Source organism: Aethalodelphis obliquidens, unplaced genomic scaffold (genome assembly GCF_003676395.1).
Source record: "Aethalodelphis obliquidens isolate GAN/ISIS:26980383/991018 unplaced genomic scaffold, ASM367639v1 scaffold83, whole genome shotgun sequence".
Taxonomy (NCBI): domain Eukaryota; kingdom Metazoa; phylum Chordata; class Mammalia; order Artiodactyla; family Delphinidae; genus Aethalodelphis; species Aethalodelphis obliquidens.
This window is the reverse complement of record NW_020838027.1, coordinates 1,566,367-1,588,380: the sequence shown is the minus strand read 5'-3', so window position 1 is coordinate 1,588,380 and position 22,014 is coordinate 1,566,367. Positions and strand designations below refer to the sequence as shown.

The 22,014-nt window shown below is 54.0% G+C and overlaps 1 protein-coding gene across 1 annotated transcript in view; it reads left to right on the top strand.

The window, feature by feature from the left end:
* The window catches only part of WNT5B (Wnt family member 5B), a 90,433-nt gene extending 79,784 nt beyond the window's left edge, over positions 1 to 10,649 (top strand). The window contains exons 4-5 of the mRNA XM_027093048.1: positions 4,233 to 4,525; positions 9,199 to 10,649. Coding sequence (XP_026948849.1) covers positions 4,233 to 4,525; positions 9,199 to 9,657 — 752 coding nt within the window. The 3' untranslated portion in view covers positions 9,658 to 10,649. The remainder of the gene's footprint in view (positions 1 to 4,232; positions 4,526 to 9,198) is intronic.
* Positions 10,650 to 22,014: the final 11,365 nt, after the last annotated feature.

Sequence of the window (22,014 nt, the reverse complement as noted above, 5' to 3'; positions counted from 1 at the left end):
GGAGAGTTTTGCCTCTTCCACTTGGACACTGAGAGAGAGAGAAACTTTGGGACAAATTGGCGATGGCTGTCATTAAGCCAACCCAGATCCAGTCCCGGCTTTTTCATTTGAAAGGGGATGTGTGTGAAAGTGAGGGCGGGGAGGGGCAGACTGAAGGAGGAAGAGGAGAGGGCCACCCCCGCCTGGGTTCCCGTCCTGTCCCCTCTCCCACGCCTGGCCGAGGATTCTTCGGCTGCCCTATTGCTTAGATGGAGGTGTGATCTGGGGTCTAATTGTTTTAGGTCCTTTTGAAATGCAATCCTCCCCTCCCTGGCAAGAAATTGAGAAATCCGGCCCTATTCTACTGGTTCTTATCCCCAGGGCCATAAAAGGAAGGTGTTAGAGCACCACGTCCCGGCTCACACTCTCCCCGAACAGCTCCCCCCCCCGCCCCCCCGAAGGCAACATTCTGCAGTTCCCTGAGGCTGCGGTTTCCAGCAGGCCGGGACCAGGGGAGTTAGGGATTCTGTGCTTTTGCGAAGGCCCCTCCCTCTCCTGACCCCCTTCCCCTCCCTCCCTGCCCCACATTGAGAAGTGAGGTCCAGGGAGATTACACTTTGAACCTTGCTTCTCTCTTCTTCCTTCAGCATCAACTCAAGGCCCTTGAAAGGAATTCTCATGAGTTCCTGTAACAGTCCTGCTGGGCAACTTTCCCGAAACAATAGGCCTGGGGGTCAAATGGGATTCATTCATAGTTGATCAAATACGCTTAGTGCCTGTCCCTTCTTCCCGGTGAGAGTCTTGGTTAGCCACTCTCCTCCCTGCCTGCTGGGTTTCAGGTGAGGAAACTAGGATGGCCCAGGTGTAGAGAGAGGCATCCCCTCATCACTGTCAGGGAACTAATATTTCTTTGGGACCTAGTGAATGCCTGACGTTGGCCAGATCCTTTTCACGTAATTTTGTCGCGTGAAGGCCCGAAAGTGGGGCTTTGCTTTAGGGAAGGAGGCGTGTCGGGAACAGAAACTCCGTGGGGTGCAGGTCTGCGTGGTGGAGTGACCAGTGAAAGCAGACGCTACCAGTCTCTGCCCTACTCTGCTACAAATGGAACCCCTCTGTTTGCCTTATTCTCACCGTCCCCTTTTGCAGCTTCCCTGCAGGCTTCTGCTGCCTGGGAAGCTGTGCTCCCGCCTCCCGCTGGGCCCAGGCACTCTGGCGAGTCCTCTCCCTGTGTCTGGCGGGTGGCTTCTGAGACGCCTTCCTCTGAGCCACTGCAAGCGTCCACCACCAGAGGGCAGCAGAGCGGCCTGGAGGGCACCAGGCCCCTTGCCTGGAGGCCAGGGAGGCCACGGAGGCGGGAGGCTCCTGCGGGTAGCTGGGCAGCTGTGGAACAGAGGACGTGATGTTGTCCTGCTGTCTCTGTGTTCCGGGAAGATTCGCGACCTCTCAGGAGCTCCCTGGCTGCTGGTTTCTCAGCCTTTATCCTCTCTGTATTGTTTCACATATAGAGACGCCCCCGGTTCTCTGCTGCTGAGAGCAGCACAAAGTCTGTCCTTAGGCTTCCCTGAGGCCCACGTGCTGCCCCAGGAAGGCAGAGCTGCCTGCGCTCAGGGCCGAATGATGCCCCCAACCAAAGGAGACAGAGTGACCACGGGGGATCCCGAGGGGATTCACCGGGACAGACCGGGATCCAACTACATGGTGGGCTGGACCCTCAGAGCCCTGACGTCTGCAGGATTACGCTCAGCTGCAGGAACGTTATTTTAAAAGGCAATTCTGAGAGGGGTGACTCAGCTCTGCAAAGCGTGTTTGCTAAAGAATGGTGGTGGAAGAAATCAGACATATGTAGCTTGGAAAAGAGAAAACATAAAAGGCATATTCGTTGTTTTCAAATCCTGAAGGGCTGTCAAATGGAAGAGGGATTAGCTCCAGAAAAGGGAAGTTATAGGGAGGCATCTTTCAGCTTGCTCAGAGAAAGAACATTCTGGTGATGAGAGTCATTTTAAAAAGATGGAGTGGGTGGCCTTGGGAACCCAACCCGATTCTCCAAGGCGTGTTGTAAAAGCGATGCTCACAGCGGATGGAGTGTAGATCTGGGCCCGGCTTCAGACTCTCCTCCTTGTCCCTGGATGCCAGGTTGGGAGTTGAGGAACTGTTTTAGGGAGACTTCTCAGGCATGACTCCTTCAAAGGGGTGCCCAGTCCCTCCTCCCTAAGACCCCTTGGCCATCTTACCGTCCTGGGAGCTCGCATAGTCTAACTCCCTAGACCCACAGATCCTGTCTCTGGCTGTGGTTCACACTGGCTCACACATCAGTCCCGAGGGCTGAATCATGAGTGTGGCTTCCCACGTCACCTGGTTTTCCCTGGTGCTTCTCCTGACCCCTGGTTACTGGAGAAAAACTGACTTGCCCTGTCTGTTCTGGTTGCAAACTTCACTGTGTTGTGCCTAGACCATCCAGAAGTAGGGCCAGGTGCAGTGACTGCAGACTGCCTTCCTCACCACCTGCCAAGACAGGATCGTGGGACGGCTACCCCTGACCTTGGAGGCTCAGAAGAGGGGGCGCGTGGGGAGCAGAAGATCCTGCCTGGTTTAATCGCTGAGATCACGACTGAATCTCAGTTCCCTGCTAAGAATGCCTCCCCTCCCTCCATACCTGAGCCCATACGAGTATTATTTATCGTTTCTCATAACAGCTTTACTGAATGTAATTCATGTGTGGTACAATTCAGCATTTTTTTTTTTTTTTTTTTTTGGCGGTACGCGGGCCTCTCACCACTGTGGCCCCTCCCGCTGCGGAGCACAGGCCCCGGACGCACAGACCCAGCGGCCATGGCTCACGGGCCCAGCCGCTCCGCGGCATGTGGGATCTTCCTGGACCGGGGCATGAACCCGTGTCCCCTGCATCGGCAGACGGACTCTCAACCACTGCGCCACCAGGGAAGCCCTGCCTTTTTGATTATAGCCGTCCTCGTGGGTGTGAAGTGATGTCTCGTGATTTTGATTTGCATGTCCCTGGTGGCTGAGTATTATTTTTTTATCAACGTTTTTATTGAAGTAGAACATCCATCATATGGGTTCTTAAGTGGTTCACTATAGCAATAAAGTACAGTTTGGAATTTTTTTTTTTTTTTTTTGCTGTATGCGGGCCTCTCACTGTTGTGGCCTCTCCCGTTGCGGAGCACAGGCTCCGGACACGCAGGCTCAGCGGCCATGGCTCACGGGCCCAGCCGCTCCGCAGCATGTGGGATCTTCCCAGACCGGGGCACGAACCCGTGTCCCCTGCATCGGCAGGCGGACTCCCAACCACTGTGCCACCAGGGAAGCCCTGGATATTTTTTTTTTTTTTTTTAAAGATGTTGGGGATAGGAGTTTTTTTAATTAATTAATTGATTTTGCTGTATTGGGTCTTTGTTTCTGTGCGTGGGCTTTCTCTAGTTGTGGCAAGTGGGAGCCACTCTTCATCACAGTGCATGGGCCTCTCACTATCGCGGCCTCTCTTGTTGCGGAGCACAGGCTCCAGACGCGCAGGCTCGGCAGTTGTGGCTCACAGGCCCAGCTGCTCTGCGTCATGTGGGATCCTCCCAGACCAGGGCTCAAACCCGTGTCCCCTGCATTGGAAGGCAGATTCTCAACTACTGCGCCACCAGAGAAGCCCGCACAGTTTGGATTTTTTACGGGAAATGATCTGGACGTTTGGAAAGACCGTGCTGAGTGACCGTGGAGGTGGTCCCCCAGTGCTGTCGGGGTGGGAGGCAGTGTGGACCTCGGGGGACAGAGGGAAACGGCCCAGAGGATTCTGGATTCTGTCATCCTAGTTCATTTCTACTCCTGGTCTCGGCCACTGTCCAGCTAGATAATGCAGGCGTAAAAAGACAGATGTGTGACTCGTGGAGGGGGAGAAACAGACCTGTGAAGGAGAGGTGTTTGCCAGGATAGAGCTGCACTGTGGGTCCCATGATTGGTGCCCAGTCTCGTTCCGACTGTCCCACCTGGTCCACCAGTGCCTCCATGGCCCCCCTCCCGTCCACTCTGGCCGGGATCCTAGGAAGGCACAGCCAGGGCGACCTCTCCGGAGGGGATGAGGTGCAGGCCGGGGCTGAAGGGGCTCACGGGCAGACGAGTCAACTTCGGTTCCTGGTCCAGGGCGCTTTCTCACCCCGGGGGCCTCGGCAGGGAGAGGTGCCCGCTCCCGGGGTGCGGGCTGGCGGGGCGGCAGGGGGCGGGGGCCTCACCCATCTCCTGTCCACCCGCAGGGAGCCGGGAGACGGCCTTCACCTACGCCGTGAGCGCGGCCGGGGTGGTCAACGCCATCAGCCGTGCCTGCCGCGAGGGGGAGCTGTCCACGTGCGGCTGCAGCCGGGCCGCGCGGCCCAAGGACCTGCCCCGGGACTGGCTGTGGGGCGGCTGCGGCGACAACGTGGACTACGGCTACCGCTTCGCCAAGGAGTTCGTGGACGCCCGCGAGCGGGAGAAGAACTTCGCCAAGGGCTCGGAGGAGCAGGGCCGCGTGCTCATGAACCTGCAGAACAACGAGGCCGGCCGGAGGGTAAGCGACCCCGCCCCACGCACACCTGGACGGCGGGCCCCGCCCACACACACACCTGGACAGGGGGCCCCACCCACATGCACACCTGGACAGGGGGCCCTGCCACACACACACGTGGACGGAGGGCCCCAACCACACACACCTGGACAGGGGGCCCCGCCCACACACACCCCTGGACAGGGGGCCCTGCCACACACACACCTGGACGGAGGGCCCCCCACACACACACCTGGACAGGGGGCCCCGCCCACACACACACCTGGACAGGGGGCCCCACCCACACACACACCTGGACGGAGGGCCCCACACACACACCTGGACAGGGGACCCTGCCACACACACCTGGACGGAGGGCCCCGCCCCCACACACACCAGGATGAAGGACCCCACCCCCGCAGACAACTAGACCATCGGCTGTTCCTGGGCTCTGCTGTGCGATGGCAGCTGGTCCAGGAAGGGGTTGAGTCTGACCACAGAGATTCTTACGAGGCTGACCTAGATTCCCACACTGTGGAACTCATCCTTGACTTCCAAAGGCTCCATTTCCCACAAGACACACGCAGTTGTCACTCGTTTAGCCTTATCTGTTTCTCCACTGGACATCCGTGCCTGTAGGACTTAGATGCGGTCTCATCACCAGAACCCCAGACACCTCTCGTCTTGACCGCCCCTCCTGTGTCGTGTGAACAGCTAGGATGATTGGAAGTTTAGGCCATCAGACCTCGTCTAGGGTTTCTGGTTTGTTAGAGGCTCAGGTAAAGCAGAGCTGACTTTTCAGGGCTGCCGTCATGCATATCCCAGTCCAAAAGCACACTTCAGTACTGATGGCAAACACACTTGGGTGCTTTAACTTAAGTGGAACTGTGGAAGGCACCCATCCTTTGAAGGCCCAGTCTCATCAATCTCATGTAAGAGGCGAGGGTCTTCTGAGCCTCAATTTCAGTGGAGACTAAGATGTAGGTTTGGGGAGAGCTGGGTTTATTGTTTGTGCAGAGCACACCTGGGCCAGGGCTCTGGGCTTCCTGCACGGGTGCTGGAGAGCTCGGGCCTCATCTGCCGGCACCTGCTCGGGAAGCCCCCGTGTCTGAGCACGTGGCCTGCTCCTCTCTCCTGAGCAGGGTCTGCCCCGACGGGGTCTGCCTCTGCTACCGACTGGAGGCCTCGCTCAGCCAGAGGCTTTCTTCCACTCTTCAGGCGTCCACCGTGGATGTGCGTCCAGATCTCCCTGGACAGAGGTCTGAGGCCCGAGTGCTGGGTGGCGGGAGGCCCTCCTGGCGAAGGGCCGGGGCCACGGACCTCTCAGGAAACCACACAGACCTCTCTCTGGGAGAGCTGTCCACACTCAGGTCTGCGTCAAGCCCGGGCTCGGGGCCCAGCAAGGTACTTAGTGAGGCCAATGAGCCAACGACAAAACAGGAACAGCAGTTTCTGGAGAAGTAAATTCAGAAATTTAATGTTGGTTCATTGGTGACTCAGTAACAGGATATGGATAGACTTCTAAAAAGTGTTAAGATATTAATTTCTTAAAAAATTAACTCGTTTCATAGGAGCACATAGCAAACAAAGGGGATTGGAAATGCTTTCCTATGACTTAGCATCCTGTGGTGCTGGCAGAACACGGTACCCGCGTGTAAACCTAGCGCCATCACTACGTGACATCCCGTCAAAATTAGAATCGGCCGTTGCCCAGCACCTTCCGTGCAGAGCCCACGTCCAGAGGCTGGTTCTGTTTAGCCAGATATGGGTGTTCAGCTGCGGCGTGTCGGGAGTTCGGGCCGTCGCTCTGATCCGTGGCTATTGTGCTATAAATCCTGGTGGAGAGACCAGAACTCTTCTGCTCTGAGGGCCTCTGTGGAGCTGCCTCAGTCTCCCACGACTTCCTCTCTGTTTGCCAGTCTTTGGGAGTCTAACCGTGAGAGACTGATTTAAAAAAAAAAAGGTTAGGGTCTTCACTTTATCTCCTGAATGCCCCAATTCTACCCATTTTTCGAGGTCCCAGTTCAAACGCCACGTACTCCCACAGTCTTTCCCATCCCCCGTGGCTGGCAGTCTCTGCGTCTGAAGCGCGGTGGAGACTTGCGGACTTGCCTGAGGTGTTAGACTTTGCTGACTCCAGCTCCTGAGGAGCGGGCTGCCCTGGGACCTCTGCACGTGACAGTGCAGGGAAAAGTCCCCGTGGCCTCCTAGCAAGAGGTCAAATTCAGGAAGGCTTTCCTGTCTCTGCTCGGAGCCGTGCCTGGGGCCCCAGGGCAGATGCGGAGGTGCCCAGCCGCTCGTCCTCATCCGGCCCCACTTCTGCTGGCTCCTCATTGCTTCACCCTTAATTGTTTGTTTGCTTTTTCCAGCCCTTATCTCGGCTGCGCCTTCCATCGCCTGTCCTACCCCCTCCCCGGCTTCGTCTGTCTGCCCCCTGCAGTCTCCTCACCTCTGCACAGCCCTTTATCTCTCCCCGGCGTCCATCTGCTCCAGGTGGGGAGTCTCTGTCCCTCTCTATGTCTTATCCCCCCTCCAAGGAGCAGGCCTCGCCATCGATCACCTCCCGCCTCCTGACACCTACACAGAACCTTCCTCAGGAAGGAAGGCGGCCGGCATGGAAAATGCCCCAGACCGATATTTTACAACCAGATCTTTTTAAAGGGTAGGATATCTAGGATCTGACATCTTGACCACAGAGGAAATCTCGGGCATACTTTGCAAGAAATTTCTCTTGGCCTTTGAGAGCCTCTAGGGACCCTGTTTTACAATACTGAGGCCAGGGGTGGTGGGTTGATACTGCCTTGCCACTCAAGGGCCTCTGAGCATTTTCCAGATGAAAGCTGCCTCCTCCTTGTGACATTCCTGCCAGTGACCGAGCTCCATCACACCGTTAGATGCGGAAGAGAGGCAAGGGGCTCTGCCAGGGGGCGAGCTGTCGACCTAAGAGAAAGTTTTAAAACATTCTCTTGCTTTCTCAGTTCGCAGCAAGGGCCAAAATCACCAACCTCCTTCTCTTGCAAGAGGAGCATCTATATATTAGCAACAGTAAAATATTTAAAATACAAACATAACCGTCTCTACGGTGTCTTTCTTCCTAGAAGAAGGTAGAATGGACGTCTAAATAGTGAGGGTCAGTGACGCTCTCCCTTCCGGATTTGTTTTACTAAAATTCCTGTCCCTCCCAAATCTCCCCGTGGAGATGCTTATCCACCCCTCACCCCCAGTCACTCAGTGTCGGGTACACAGTTTTAGGCCCTTAATGTTTCCTCTTTCTTCTAACAGCACCAGCTGCCTGACATCCCTCTCTCAACCGAGGACCATTTCCAAGGAATGTCAGGCTCCAGCTCAGACCCGGGGGATTTGCGCCAGAGGACGATTGCGGGCCCCGTCTTTGAAGTCCCTGTCGGAATGGGGTGTCAGTTCCTTTCTGCCTTTGGCCTGGAGCTGCCAGCCAAGTGCTGGTGCCTTTAACCTTGGGGAGGGGCCTGCCTGACTTCTCCACCCTAATCCGTTTTTAAGCCCCAAGTTTGGTGAGCAGCCCTTCCTGGGTGGCCCTTGCACAGTTTATTGAGCCTCATGTAGAGCGACAGTTTCTCCACCCGAAAATAGTGGGAATAGTTCTGTACCAGAAAAAAATCAGGAAGAGTTTGGACAGGAGTGATATGAGCTGATGCAGCTGAAGCTGTCTCTTGCACCTGCAGCGGTCCCAGCCGCAGTGCTGAATAAAGACACAATCTGGGGACTCTTGAAAAGAAAGCCGAGAGAAACCCTTGACAAATGAGTCCTGCCTGCGTCGGTGACAATAGCTGTGGCAGAAGAAAATGTTGGGCAGCGGACCTGCATCTTTATCCTGCCATCTGCACTTCTGGGCCGGCTGCCAGGGCTAGTTGACACAATGCATCCGTATGCTTTCGCTGAAAGGCACTTTGTAAGCAGCTTTCTGGTCTGCTCTTGCTTTTCCATTTGGATTTGGGGTAGCCCACGTTCAGGTCCCCTCCCATTTTTGTGGTTCAGTGACTTCTGGGTGGATTTGTTTTCCAAGACATCCGCCCTGAGATGGACCCACCGGTCTGCTCTCCCATCGCAGAGGGGCTGCCCCTCCCCTGCATCACAGCCACTCCCAGGGGGTGTCTTGTCACAACGTGCTGGTTTATGGTGAGGCTCCGATGACTCTGTAGAGCTAGTGACCAACTGTTAACATAGAAAAAGGGACCGTTGAATTCTTAGGGGACTTGACAAGATTGTGGATAGCTTTCGGCGAGCCAGGGCCGTGCCAGCGGTCTCTGTTACAGGCTCCCGGTACGGCTGATTCTTTTTTCTGGACTGGGCTCCACATCGTGTAAAAGCTAGACTCATGTTGTTGGTTTTTATTTGTTTGAGACTTTGATCAAGATAGAAATAGCCTTTTTTTTTTTTTTTCCTGCTGGTAACGATGACACATTTCTTGTGACAAATTTCAGGTGATGATAAATGGGTAACAAAAAGGGCAAGTGTACCATCCTGGTAGTGGCTCAGACACGGCCGTCACCTCCCCAGAAGTTTTCTGTGTGCTGTTGCTTTTATCCACTTTCAAAACCGGCCCTCCGCACACGCACCCTGCCGGCCCTCTCCTGCACTCGCCCTAGCCAGCCTCTGGGCATCTTCCGTCAGGGATGTTCCTTCTCATCCCCTTCTCTCTCCTCCCCCTCTCCCTGCAGGCTGTGTATAAGACGGCAGACGTGGCCTGCAAATGCCACGGCGTCTCGGGGTCCTGCAGCCTCAAGACCTGCTGGCTGCAGCTGGCGGAGTTCCGCAAGGTGGGGGACCAGCTGAAGGAGAAGTACGATAGCGCGGCTGCCATGCGCATCACCCGCCGGGGCAAGCTGGAGCTGGTCAACAGCCGCTTCAAGCAGCCCACCCCCGAGGACCTGGTCTACGTGGACCCCAGCCCGGACTACTGCCTGCGCGACCAGAGCACGGGCTCGCTGGGCACGCAGGGCCGCCTGTGCAACAAGACGTCCGAGGGCCTGGACGGCTGCGCGCTCATGTGCTGCGGCCGCGGCTACGACCAGTTCAAGAGCGTGCAGACCGAGCGCTGCCACTGCAAGTTCCACTGGTGCTGCTTCGTCCGCTGCAAGAAGTGCACGCAGGTCGTGGACCAGTTCGTCTGCAAGTAGACAGGGCCGCTCTCCTGTGCTCCTCCGCGCTGCTGCACAGAGTCTATAGGATATAAATCTATATAAATCTATTTTATATTTGTATAAAGAAAAGGATGGATGGTAAATAATTGAAGGAAGAAAACGGGAAGGAAAAGCCTATTTAAGAGACGCTGGAAATCTTGGAGGGTTGGATTTTGCTGGTTCTCTGATCCCAGTGGGTGGGAAAAGGGCTCTGGCCCCGCCTCTGGTGGGGGCTCTCAAGAGGTAGGGACTTGGGAATGTTCTCTGTCTACCCACCGCGGCCTTGAGGACAGAGGTGGTGCTTGGAGGGGGAACTTGGTGATGTCTGGAGTCTTTGCTGGGTGGGTGACTGCCCTGCGACCCTGGCCTCTGGGCCTGGCGGCCCCGTGGAGTGGCGGGAACCCAGCCTCACGCCTGGCATCTTCTGGGTCTCGTCCAGAACACCGACTGGTTCCCTGAGAAGCCCAGTGCCTCCTTGCACTTTCGTCTGTGTGCGTACTTGCAGAATCCACAGTTACAGGAAAGAGGACAGGCCCCACGCCGTCTCTGGGGACCACAGAGGGACAGCTCCTCCCCAGACTCCGGGGCCTGCCTTTCCAGCGAGAATTACTTTTCCTCTGCGATTCACTGGCATCTGCACCAGGAGGGAGGGGTCGTTTGACCTGATGTGTCAGGAAAGACATGGACTCTGTGCCCGAGCTGCAGAAAGCCAGGTGGTGACTGGCGAGGGCGGGTGGCACCGTGCTCCCGCGCAGGGAGCGGACGCTCTGATGCTTCTGCCGGCCCTCCCCGTTGTGGGAAGCTGGGGCAGGTGCGGCCATGCTCGGCCGGCCTGTTGCGGGCTCTTCACCTGTGCCCCAGATGTAGTTTCCCTCTGACATTAAACACCCTCCACTGAAGTGTCTCTTTCCTTACTTGGACACACGGTTATGTTTCATGGGTCCTTTTATTTTCGATCTGATCCTTGGAACCCTGCTACATGGTGCACGCACGGAAGAGGGCGAGAGAATGGAGACGTTTCAGAGCCCTAGTCTGGTGTTGCAGGGACAGGGGGACATCATGAGAATTCATAAGGTGACGCGTGCGTGCACACCATCTCCGCAAGGGCAACACAGAGTTAAATGATGGCCGTTAACATCTCTGCTCTGAACAGAATTCAGAGAGTTAGGGTTAAACCTCACATTTACCTCCTCTTCCCATCTTCCGCATTGTACCTCCCACCAGTCTTCCTGGGCTCTTGGTGACCACAGGCGTTGGGGATGCCCTCTGCTGGCTTCTCCGTGTTGCCATGTGCGGTTTTGGGGCCAGAACTTCAGTTTTGGAGCACCTGGGACAGGAGAGAATAAGGCAGAGCTCAGGCACCCTAGAAAAGGCAGGGGTTTCTGGGAGAGACACTGAGACAGGCTGTCCAGCGAGCCAGAAGCCACAAAAGACACCAGTTTTATGTAAGAAAAGTCTGTTTCCGGGGAAGTGATGGGATTACGGAATTAACTTGGTTATAATGAGCAAATGATGCTGCAGAACGGTGTAAAAGAGATTCTGCCCGAGGGTGTCCACGGTCCCACATCCTGCTGTGTCTTTAGTACCTGAAGAAGAACCTCCTGACCCGACACCGAGGAACGTCCGACGTGGCTGTGTTCCCCGTAACTGTTCCTCGCGCGGTTACTCAGATGGGTCGCCATTTTCAAGAGGAATGGTCCATGAGAGAAAGTGTTTAAACCACCCGGCCTACAAAAGATCAAAAGCGTGTCCTTGGCTTCAATCGCTGGCATTTAACCAAATAAACCAACCAGTCACCCAAATCAACCGTGACCGTCAGGGTTTTGAAACACTGGCTGGCTTCATTGCCCTTGCCTACATCACGGGTCCGCAGACCCCGAGAGTGACCTTGTATCAGGTGCTCAAAGTGTTTAAGAGCTGAGACCCAGTTCATCCTCAGACACTTCAGAAAGTTAGTTGGGAGTGACTTGCCCACAATCCCAAAAAGTGGCCCCGCGTTCACAAAGGGAGATGGCTCACCCCTGTCACGCCGAGCTTATTCCTGCAGAGTCCTGGCCCGGGAATGGGCGAATACCCAATGTTTTCCTTCCAACTGCGGAGCAGATTGTACGTTCAAACACCCACGTGGTTGTTGCAGCCGCTGACAACCAGGTCTCGGGATTATTTAATTTTCAAAACGGGTTGGGATGAAGTTAGACTTATTGTCACACGCTTGTGGGATCCTGGTGAATTCGCAGCTGCCTGTGGCGTGGCCGGTGAGGCAGTAGGAAGTGGGTGGAGAATGTGGAGGCCGCCCTAGAAGACTGAGCTTCTGGGGACCTCCCCGGCGGTCCAGTGGTTAGGACGCCGCACTTCCACTGCCAGGGGCCAGGGTTCGATCTCTGGTCGGGGAACTAAGATCCCACAAGCTTGTGCGGCGAAGCAAAAAAAAAGGAAAGAAAAAAAAAGCTTCTGCTCAGAACCGTAGACTGTTTGAGCAGAGAGTGTGGCAGTCAGACCCCCAGCTCCTGTGTGTCCAGATGAGGACCTCCAAACCATGAGCAGGTCCTAAACCTTAGTGTGCTGTGAGAATGCGGCGTCCTAGACCTGCAATGCCAGAAATGTTTATTCACTTGATCTGGGGTGGGTGGAGCTAGGACCACTGTCCACACCCTCATCACGGACCTGAGGGAACCCTGCGCTGGTGGTGCAGAGACTCTACTGGACCTACAGGCATTGAGAGCTAGCCCAGGACCCATGGGGAGACAGGCAGCTGGGCCCTAATTCCCAGCCTGGTGCTCTTGGCAACACTGCAGAATTCCCTGGCACCTGAAAGGTATTAACATGTAGCCTAATTGAATTAATGAGATGCCTGGACCAAGCAGCCGTCCCAGGGAGCCTTTCTTTTTTTCTTTTTTTTCTTTTTGGCAGTGTCACAGCAGCTTGTGGGATCTTAGTTCCCTGACCAGGGGTTGAACCCGGGCCATGGCAGTGAAAGCACCGAGTCCTAACCACGGGACTGCCGGGGAGTTCCCCAGGGAGCCTTTCTGATGAGAGGGGAAAGAACCGATCTGCCCTGGGATCTTCTACCCGGGACTGGGGGAAGCCTACAGATCCACTATGAATATAATAAGGTGTTATTTACTTAGCTCTGTCTGCAGGCATTCACCTTGTCTTCAAGGTGAAATTCAGAGAAAGGCAGGCCCGACTGCCTCCACTTAAAGTAGATGGGAGGGTGGGAAGACAGCCACAGCTGGGGTCAAGATGAGGCCAGCCCTCCACTCACAAAGGCTTTGTGACCAGAGTCTCAGGAACTGAATTCGAAGTCCTACTTTGGAGAATACATTTCGTTGTCATCCACGCTCCATCCTTTGAGCTGAGAAACAAAACTTGCTACTTGTATTAAATCCCCAAGTTGGTTATTTCCTCTGAAATTCTGCCCTGCTTCTTCCCTTAAATCATTATTACTTTAGGGACTTCCTGGTGGTCCAGTGGTTAGGACTCTGCACTTCCACTGTAGCGGGCATGGGTTCAATCCCTGGTCGGGGAACTAGGATCTTGTATGCCGCGTGGCCAAAAAAAAAAAAAATATATATATATATATATATATATATAATTTTATTTAAGCTTTGTTATCCTTGGAGCTCTGGGCCCATAACAAGACGTCTGTGGTTGAAATTTCTCCACGAGACAACGATCTTACAGCTCCAGTGATTTATCAAGAAAGAAGCCCATTTCTTGGGAGGAGAGCCGCACTGTCCCAAGAAGGTGGGAAAAGTCCTCATTTCCATCTTAAAACAGGCTCTGATGCATTGCCAGACCCCCACTGACCCTGGTCACATGTATTTTGGGACCTCATGTGTGCGTGCGCGTGCATGGGGTATGTGTGCGTGTGCGTGCGCTTGTACACGCCCATGCCCACCGTGTACACAGGAATGAACGCTTTCATTAATTTTGGAGGGGAGTTAGAGAGGCACTGGAGACATGGAATATGTAAAAAAATAAAATAAAAGTAACTGTCACCACTTCTGGCTGAGACGCTGCAGAACATGGATTGTCTGTCGTTATTGGAAACCCCTGCCCTCTGGTTGGGAGGACAAGCTTCACGTCTCTGGAAGAAGCCTGGGGGGCTGAGAAGGACCCCTCCCCCACAAGCCGTGGTTGCTAAGTATTATTGTGAGTCCTTTGTTATGTAAGAATCTGCACTGTAGTTATACCCAAACAATAAGGAAAGGTGCTTTAATTCCTGATTTTACATAAGAATGCCAGGTAATTTGCCCCTAAGTAAGAAGGTTTGGCCCAGGTATGAGGTCAGATGTTCGGTGCTTGGAAGAGCCTTCACACAGTGGATTTTCACGTAGATTGTCCACGCTCTGCTTCCTCCCCGGCCGCCTGCCCTTTGCTCTTCACTCTGTCCATTTGCAGCTCTGCCCGAGGCGGCAACAGAAGATAGAACCAAATCAGTTAACTGGGGCTTCCTGAGTAGTTTTCATAAATAACAGAGTGGGAGAAGAGGTGGCTGAGATTAGGTTTTTAAATGATCTGCAAATTTAACTTGTCACTTACGTGTATTTCTACTGCTCCCCAGGATAATTGGAAATAGGCTTAAAGCTTCCACGGCCAAAGCAGATAGGAAACTGCAGTACAGAGCGAGCTGGCCTGAGTGTGGGCCCCGTCAGCAAACGGGCCCGAGTGTGGGCCCCGTCAGCAAGCATCAGAAGGGGCTGCAGCAGCTGCTCCAAGATGTAAAAGAAAAGGCAACTGTAGAAAGTGGCCCTCTCTAGGGGCTTCCCTGGTGGCACAGTGGGTAAGACTCTGCTTTCCCAAAGCACAGGGCCCAGGTTCGATTCCTGGTCAGGGAACTAGATCCCACATGCCACAACTAAGAAGCCTGTGTGCTGCAATAAAGACCTGATACAGTCTGAATAAATAAATACTTTTTTTTTTTTACATCTTTATTGGAGTATAATTGCTTTACAATGGTGTGTTAGTTGCTGCTTTATAACAAAGTGAATCAGTTATACATATGTTCCCATATCTCTTCCTTCTTGCGTCTCCCTCCCTCCCACCCTCCCTATCCCACCCCTCTAGGTGGTCACAAAGCACTGAGCTGATCTCCCTGTGCTATGCGGCTGCTTCCCACTAGCTATCTACCTTACGTTTGGTAGTGTGTATATGTCCATGCCTCTCTCTCCCTTTGTCACAGCTCACCCTTCCCCCTCCCCATATCCTCAAGTCCATTCTCTAGTAGGTCTGTGTTTTTATTCCTGTCTTACCCCTAGGTTCTTCATGACATTTTTTTCCCTTAAATTCCATATATATGTGCAGCCTAAATAAATAAATACTTTTAAAAAATATATAAAAAAGAAAGCTGCATCCTTTAAACGAATTTTATTTTAAAGCCAAAAGGGCTGTGACTGTTTCAAGGGGCCTGGCCCTCTAGCATGCGTTCTAGGACTGGGGGCTGTGCTCTGTCTGTTGGGTCACCCAGCCCTTTGGCTAGTCTCTGATTTGACGTTGTCATCTCCCTTAGATTTACTGGTTTTCCAGAGACCTTTTTAGTAGAAGGGAAGTTTCATAAAGGAAGGACTTTTAAAAAAATCTCTTTTGTTCCCAGCTCTGTCTCCCAGAATCTCAAATAGTACCTTGCAGAGAGATGGTTCCATACATAATTGCTGGAGGAATGATGATTCTCACTCAACAGATGAGGGAACAGTGTAGTTTGTTTTCTCAAAGTTCCAAGTGATGGGCTTCCCTGGTGGCGCAGTGGATGGGGGTCCGCCTGCCGATGCAGGGGACGCAGGTTCGTGCCCCGGTCCGGGAAGATCCCACATGCCGCGGAGCAGCTGGACCCGTGAGCCGTGGCCGCTGGGCCTGCGCGTCCGGAGCCTGTGCTCCCCAACGGGAGAGGCCACAACAGTGAGAGGCCCGCGTACCGCAAAAAAAAAAAAAAGTTCCAAGTGACAGAAATTGATCTGAGGGCTTTCCTGGTGGCACAGCGGTTAAGAATCTGCCTGCCAATGTAGGGGACAAAGGTTCGAGCCCTGGTTGGGGATCAGATCCTGCATGCCTTGTGGCCAAAAACACCCCCCCAAAACAAACCAGAAAACAATTATAAAGATACTTCCCTTTGAAAAAGAAGACAAAAAATTTTTTTAAAGAAAAAGAAATTAAACAAACAACAAAAAATAAAGATACTTCCCTTTGACAGTAATAACTCTACAGCACCAGCTGCTTCCTTCACACTTTCCTCAGTTCTGCAAGGTCCGAGTCCTCACCAAAAGGAAATATCTGAGAGGGAGGAAGATGGCCTGATGTTTCTGTAAATCTCCCTCGGCTCCCAGGAGCAAAGGCAGCAAACACTGGAAACGTTACAAATGCCCTGTGGGCAGCCTGCTTTTGTCCCTTCTGATCTGAGAGCGTGCACTGCCCTGCCTTCTAGTCTGAGGCTGGGGACGGGAGGAGCATTGAGTAGGAAGTGGGTCTACTCGCACGTGTAAGGTGCTGTGTTCCCTCCTCTTTCTATTTTCTGACTGTCAGGGCCTCTCCTCTCCCTGAGCCAGGGCCAGGTCCCCAGCGCCCACTCTGCGCTGGGCTCGCCTTCCTCCTGGCCACACAGTGTCGCTGTTTCCCCAGCTCCAGCCCAGCGTCTGTGGCTCGCACCTCAGCTCAAAAGCTGGGCGTGGGGTGTTTGCGGGTTGATGCCAGAAACAGACTCTGGACAGCAGCAGCTCGGCTGAGTTTTACATGTTTCGTTTGGACGAATTTGGGAAGAATTAGGTCAGTGTAATTTTACTAATTTTTTTTTTTTTGACCACGCCGCATGGCCTGTGGGATCTTAGTTCCCCAACCAGGGATCGGACCCGGGCCCTCGGCAGTGAGAACTCAGAGTCCTAACCACGGGACCACCAAGGAATTCCCATATTTTACTAATTTTTTTTTTGCGGTACGCGGGCCTCTCACTGCTGTGGCCTCTCCCGTCGCGGAGCACAGGCTCCGGATGCGCAGGCTCAGCGGCCATAGCTCACGGGTCCAGCCGCTCCGCGGCATGTGGGATCCTCCCGGACCGGGGCATGAACCCGCGTCCCCTGCATCGGCAGGCAGACCCCCATCCACTGCGCCACCAGGGAAGCCCACTAATTTTTTAAAGATTGAGTGTGCAAGGAAGATGAGGGGAGTGCCTAGTCTGGCTGGGATGGGCCACCGAGACGTCTGTGACAGCAGTGGAGCCCGGGCTGGGAAGTGGCATGTGTCAGCCACGGCGGATCCCCTGCCCCTAAGTAGTTTCCAGGCAGCCGAATACCCTGCTTGCTTGAAGGTCATCATTGCAGAGGTGCGGAGTAACTGTAGCTACCATTCAGAGGGCTGGCTGACTGTACCAGCTGCTTTGCATATATTATGGGTAATTCTCTCAGTACCTCTGCAGGGTCTGTGTTATTATCCACATGTTACAGATGGGAAGACTATGACTCAGAGAGGTCAAGTAACATCCTCGGACTCACACAGCTGCTAACTGATGCTGAACAACTCCAGAGGCCCTTCCGGTTCCTCAGTGGATTTCTGGGTGATCACAGGATGTAGTCACCTGCAGTAAGAGGTGCCCGTTTCCTTCTGAGACTCAGGTGTGTACAATAATCTTCCCCGTCTTGCCACCATGAATTTTTTAATATATATGCATATTTTACTTATCTATTTTTATTTTGGCTGTGCTGGGCCTTAGTTGTGGCACGAGCGCTGATAGTTTCAGCGTGCGGACTCTTAGTTGCGGCATGCAGGATCTAGTTCCCCGACCAGAGATCGAACCCGGACCCCCTGCATTGGGAGCACAGAGTCTTACCCACCGGACCACCAGGGAGGTCCCGCTACCAAGAATTTTGAATGAGAAGGGTGAGTAGGGAAATTTCTTCTGATAGAGGCACATGGCCGAGGGAACTTGGCCATCCTGAATCTAAGGGAAGGGAACAGGGAGTGCAGAGCTGAGGACACAGAGAATCTGCACAGAGGGAGGAGAGGGTGTTGAAAGACATGTTGAAGCAAAGACGGATGGTGGGCGCTGAGCTTGGCGCTTGCTGTGTGCCCAGGACAGCGAAACTGACTAGGTCACTCGCCTTACGCCTTACGTGTGAATTACAGAGCTGCCTCCCGGTGGGTTCGTTTTACACAAGACAGTTGTTGTTGTTTCGTTTTGGGGTTTTTTGTTTTTGATTCTCTGAAATTTTTAATTCGTTCTGGTGATGTAACTAACACAGCAGAAGGACTTCAGCCGTCAGACGAGGCGAGACAGCGGCCCTTGGAGGAGGCCCTGGGTAGGAGCGGTAAGATGGCCTCTTGGTGGGAGAGGCCTGAGCCGCAGGGATGATCGTGGGAAGGTTGTAGATCTGAGCGCAGATGACAAGAGTGGAATCGGCTGGAGGGGGGACGAGGTCACACATCCCCTGGGTCCTCAAGTCAAACATGGGCTTGGACTTCAGCCCCAGGGCCAGAGCGCATCTACCCAGGGAGGTGGGGACATGCGGCCCTCAGGAGGGGCCCGAGGCCCCCAGCAGAGATGGAGGACAGGCGGTCTCCACTGGGCACTTCCCTGGATTTACACAAACCCCATTGCCTTTCCTGGGGCTGATGAGTCTGAGGTTTGGAATAATGGTGCTCTTCAGAATTCAGAAGAGCCCTGAGAATGTGTGACGTCAGCAGACCAGGCCGTGAGCTGAGCTCTGGAAACCCCTCTTCTAAGCTGCTCCCCCAGGAAGGTCCCGGGTTCCACGCCAGGACCCGCCTCTCCATCACAGGTGAGTACCTTCTACCACAGAGAAGGAGACACCCTAAAATACTTCCGAATTACGTACATATTTTCAGCCCCAGGGAGCCCTCCCCCTTCTGGTCAGTCCACTCTCGGGCTCAGATGTGCTGGCGGCCGAGTAGGACTAGGACACCTTGGGAATTGCCTGCTGCGCTGGACCGAGGGGCTCCGGCATGGGGGTGGGGTGGAGGGTGTCCAAGTGCGAGCGCTTCCCGGGCTGTGTCCACCACGGGGGTAAGAGCAGGAAGGGCAGCTCCTGCTGCAGACTCAGAGCCTCGCCTGCACTTCTGGGCGCCCATCCTCTATCTGTTTGGAGAGAAGGGAGCCCAGGAGCAAGCAAGATGCTGTCCATGGATCCCAGGAGAGGAAGCTCGAACTGGACGTTGAGTGGAGCTTGGGCAATTGCAGGGCCCGAGCTTGCCCTCCATCTGGCTGTTAAAATCTGGGGAGATTTAAGAATTCATGGGACTTCCCTGGTGGTCCAGTGGCTAAGACTGCGCTCCCAATGCAGGGGGCCCAGGTTCGATCCCTGCTCAGGGAACTAGGATCCCGCATGCCACAACTAAAGAGTCCGCCTGCCGCAGCGCAACCAAATAAATAAATAAATATTAAAAAAAAAAAGAATTCATGGGACTTCCCTGGTGGTCCAGTGGTTAGGACTCCACGCTTCCACTGCAGGGGGGCACAGGTTCGATCCCTGCTCAGGGAACTAGGATCCTGCATGCCACGCGGTGTGGCCGAAAAAATAATAAAATAAAATAAAAAATAAGAATTCAGACTTCCAGGACCCAGACCTGGAGACGCTGATTGAGTGAATCTGAGGTCAGGTCTGGGCATATGTGTTTTCAAAAGACGCCTTGGGCGATTGTGCTCTGCGGCTACTTTGACACTTGCTGACAGGTTATTAGGTCTGACCAAGCCTTGCACACAAGTGAGACGGCTGTTTGCAGAGGACCTGGGTTCAGAGGTAGCACGCGCAGGGCCTCAGGCTGCTAGAGGTCAGCGTCTACATCCTCGAGATTGACCCTGGACTAGGGGACGGTGGGCCGTCCTGAATTAGCGTCTCCCCGAAAGTCTAACATCAGTAGAGTCTGTCCCCAGACTCTCCTCCGTAGTAAGATGTGTGGATGTAACTTCCTGGACGTGTTTCTAATCTCTGCTGTGGTCCATGGACCACATTGTCTGACCAGATGAGGAGAGCGTCTTTTGGAGGCAGACCTGAGCCCTGAGCTTGGCTGTGTCTTGGCCGGTGTCCTCTGGCTTTGGAGAGACGCACAGGACACAGCATGCCCCGGAGCGGCCCTGTGCTCAGACCGTCCCAGACCACGTGGACAACAGCCCAAGAGGAGCCTCTGCTGCTGCCGCTTCCCACGCAGGTCTGCTCAGGGCAGAGCCGGCCACTGCACACCCTCTGCCAGCCACTGTCCTGGGACCCGCCGGCAGAAGCCAACGGGGGCTTTGTGTTCTCGCTGAGGAGAGTCCCCAGGGTCACCTCTGCTTCTGCCTCCAGACTCCTGAGTTTGGACTTGGGCACGAATTGAAAGTTCACCCAGATAAGGACTTTGTTAAGCTATCAAGTCGGGCGACTTTGTGACGGGCACAAACGCTTGCTCCTTGATCCGAGTCAGAGACCAGAATTCCGGGCTGGCTCTGCCGTCGGCTTGTGCAAGAGCCCCGGACGCAGCACCAGGCTGCCAGGCTTTAGCTGATCCAGTGCCACCTGCCCCTCAGGGGCTCGGTAGGGCTCGGCTGCAACAGAAGATGGGCAAGTGCTCTGGACCACATACCCGATCACACTCTTGCGTTAGCTGTCATTTCAGGTCTGCTGTGGACGGACCCAGTAGTCCCAGGCTTGTTTTCTAAGCCCCTTACTGTATGTTCCCAACAAAGTAGAAAAAAAAAAAAAAACACAACGTGCTCTCGGCCAAACAGATTTTTTTGGTAACAAAAAGAACCAAGGTGGAAATAAAGGATATCTTTCTAATCAGAGAGAGGCTATTTGTCACCAGGACAGGTAAGCGAGCGTTATAGATTTCATTCCCTAGAGAAGTTTAAGAAAATAAGGGATATTTAGATGTTTGGGGTAATTTGGAAGAGTCCGGAGACACGGAGAAAACCAGATATTCCCTGGAGACCTGTTTCAGCTACAGGACTGTGGGTCCTGTCTCCCTTCGGGAATTAACATCAGCAAGGGCTTGGAATTGGTGCAGAGGGCCCGGCTTCCCAGCTAAGTGATCTCAGGCAGTTTCCTTAGCAGTAAAACAGGGGTAATAATATCTTTCCCTCAAATAAGATAAAGGATGTGAAAGCCTTTTGTAAAACGTAAAGTCTTTTTAGAGATTGAGATATTGGTACGTGGAACTTGTATCAAGGCAAGAAAGATCAAAGGAAACATGATTTTTTAAAAAGCACGTGATTATGACACATAAGATCTTCAGAATCATCCCTTGATCAAAGCCAGCCACAAATGCAAGGACTCTAACCTGGATTTTTTTGGCCTTTCGTATACTTAGAAATCCACCGTTCTTCCCTGGGTCAACCTTGGTCTTTCCTGAGAAGTGACCACTGTGCTCCTCTGAAGGAAGCCATTTTTAAAGTCTGTTTCCCATTGTTTCCAGACCTTAGGGAACTTCAGAAGGACAGAGGAACCTTGACCAGAAGCAGAAGGGAAGCAGGCCCATACCCGGGCCTCCAGAAGACGTGGACCAGGACCCAGGGCTTTACTCCGCCCTCCGCAGGGTCCAGCTATTTCTCCTCGCTGGCCTGCACCCCAGGCCATGGCAGCCACATCGAGGGCCAGGAACTGGGGAGGCCCCTGCTCCCCAGTCACAGAGGGTACAAGTTGGAAGGCATTTTCTGAGCAGCACGTCTCTACTCCGGGCAGGGATTCAGCTACCGTCGGCCCAGCCTTGACTGCAGGGAGCAAGCAGTTCTTTGGGCCTGTCCCGAATAGTGAAGCTTACACGTACCCTTGTTTATCTGGGGAAATGCCTCCCAACTCTGAACAATTGACTTGCGGGCTCCCTTTCTGAGAACAATGCCCATTCATACGACGGGGACATTCTGTTCTGGTGACTCCCGGCTGGGCAGTCACAGCTCTCTCGGGAGAGGGAGGTGGGCGGGGTTCACCCCCACAAAGCCGGCTGTGTCCCAGTGTGTGCTCCGAATGTGAGCACACAGGGCCGACCTGGTCAGAACCTGCCCAGAGGAACACACCCTGTGCACGTGGCAGTGGCATGTCCTGTTCACGTACCACCTGCCCTTCTCCCTGAGCTGTAGAAGATTGGGTAACTCTGTCCTCTGCTAAGGTCACAGTCCACACCTTCAGAAATCATCCAGGTCAGAAATGTTAAGAAAAGACTTCACTCCGGACTTCCCTGGTGGCACGGTGGTTAAGAATCTGCCTGCCAATGCAGGAGACACGGGTTCGAGCCCTGGTCCGGAAAGATCCCAAATGCTGTGGAGCAACTAAGCCCGTGCGCCATAACTACTGAGCCTGAGCTCTACAGCCCGTGTGCCACAACTACTGAGCCTGCGCTCTAGAGCCAGCGAGCCACAACTACTGAGCCCGTGTGCCA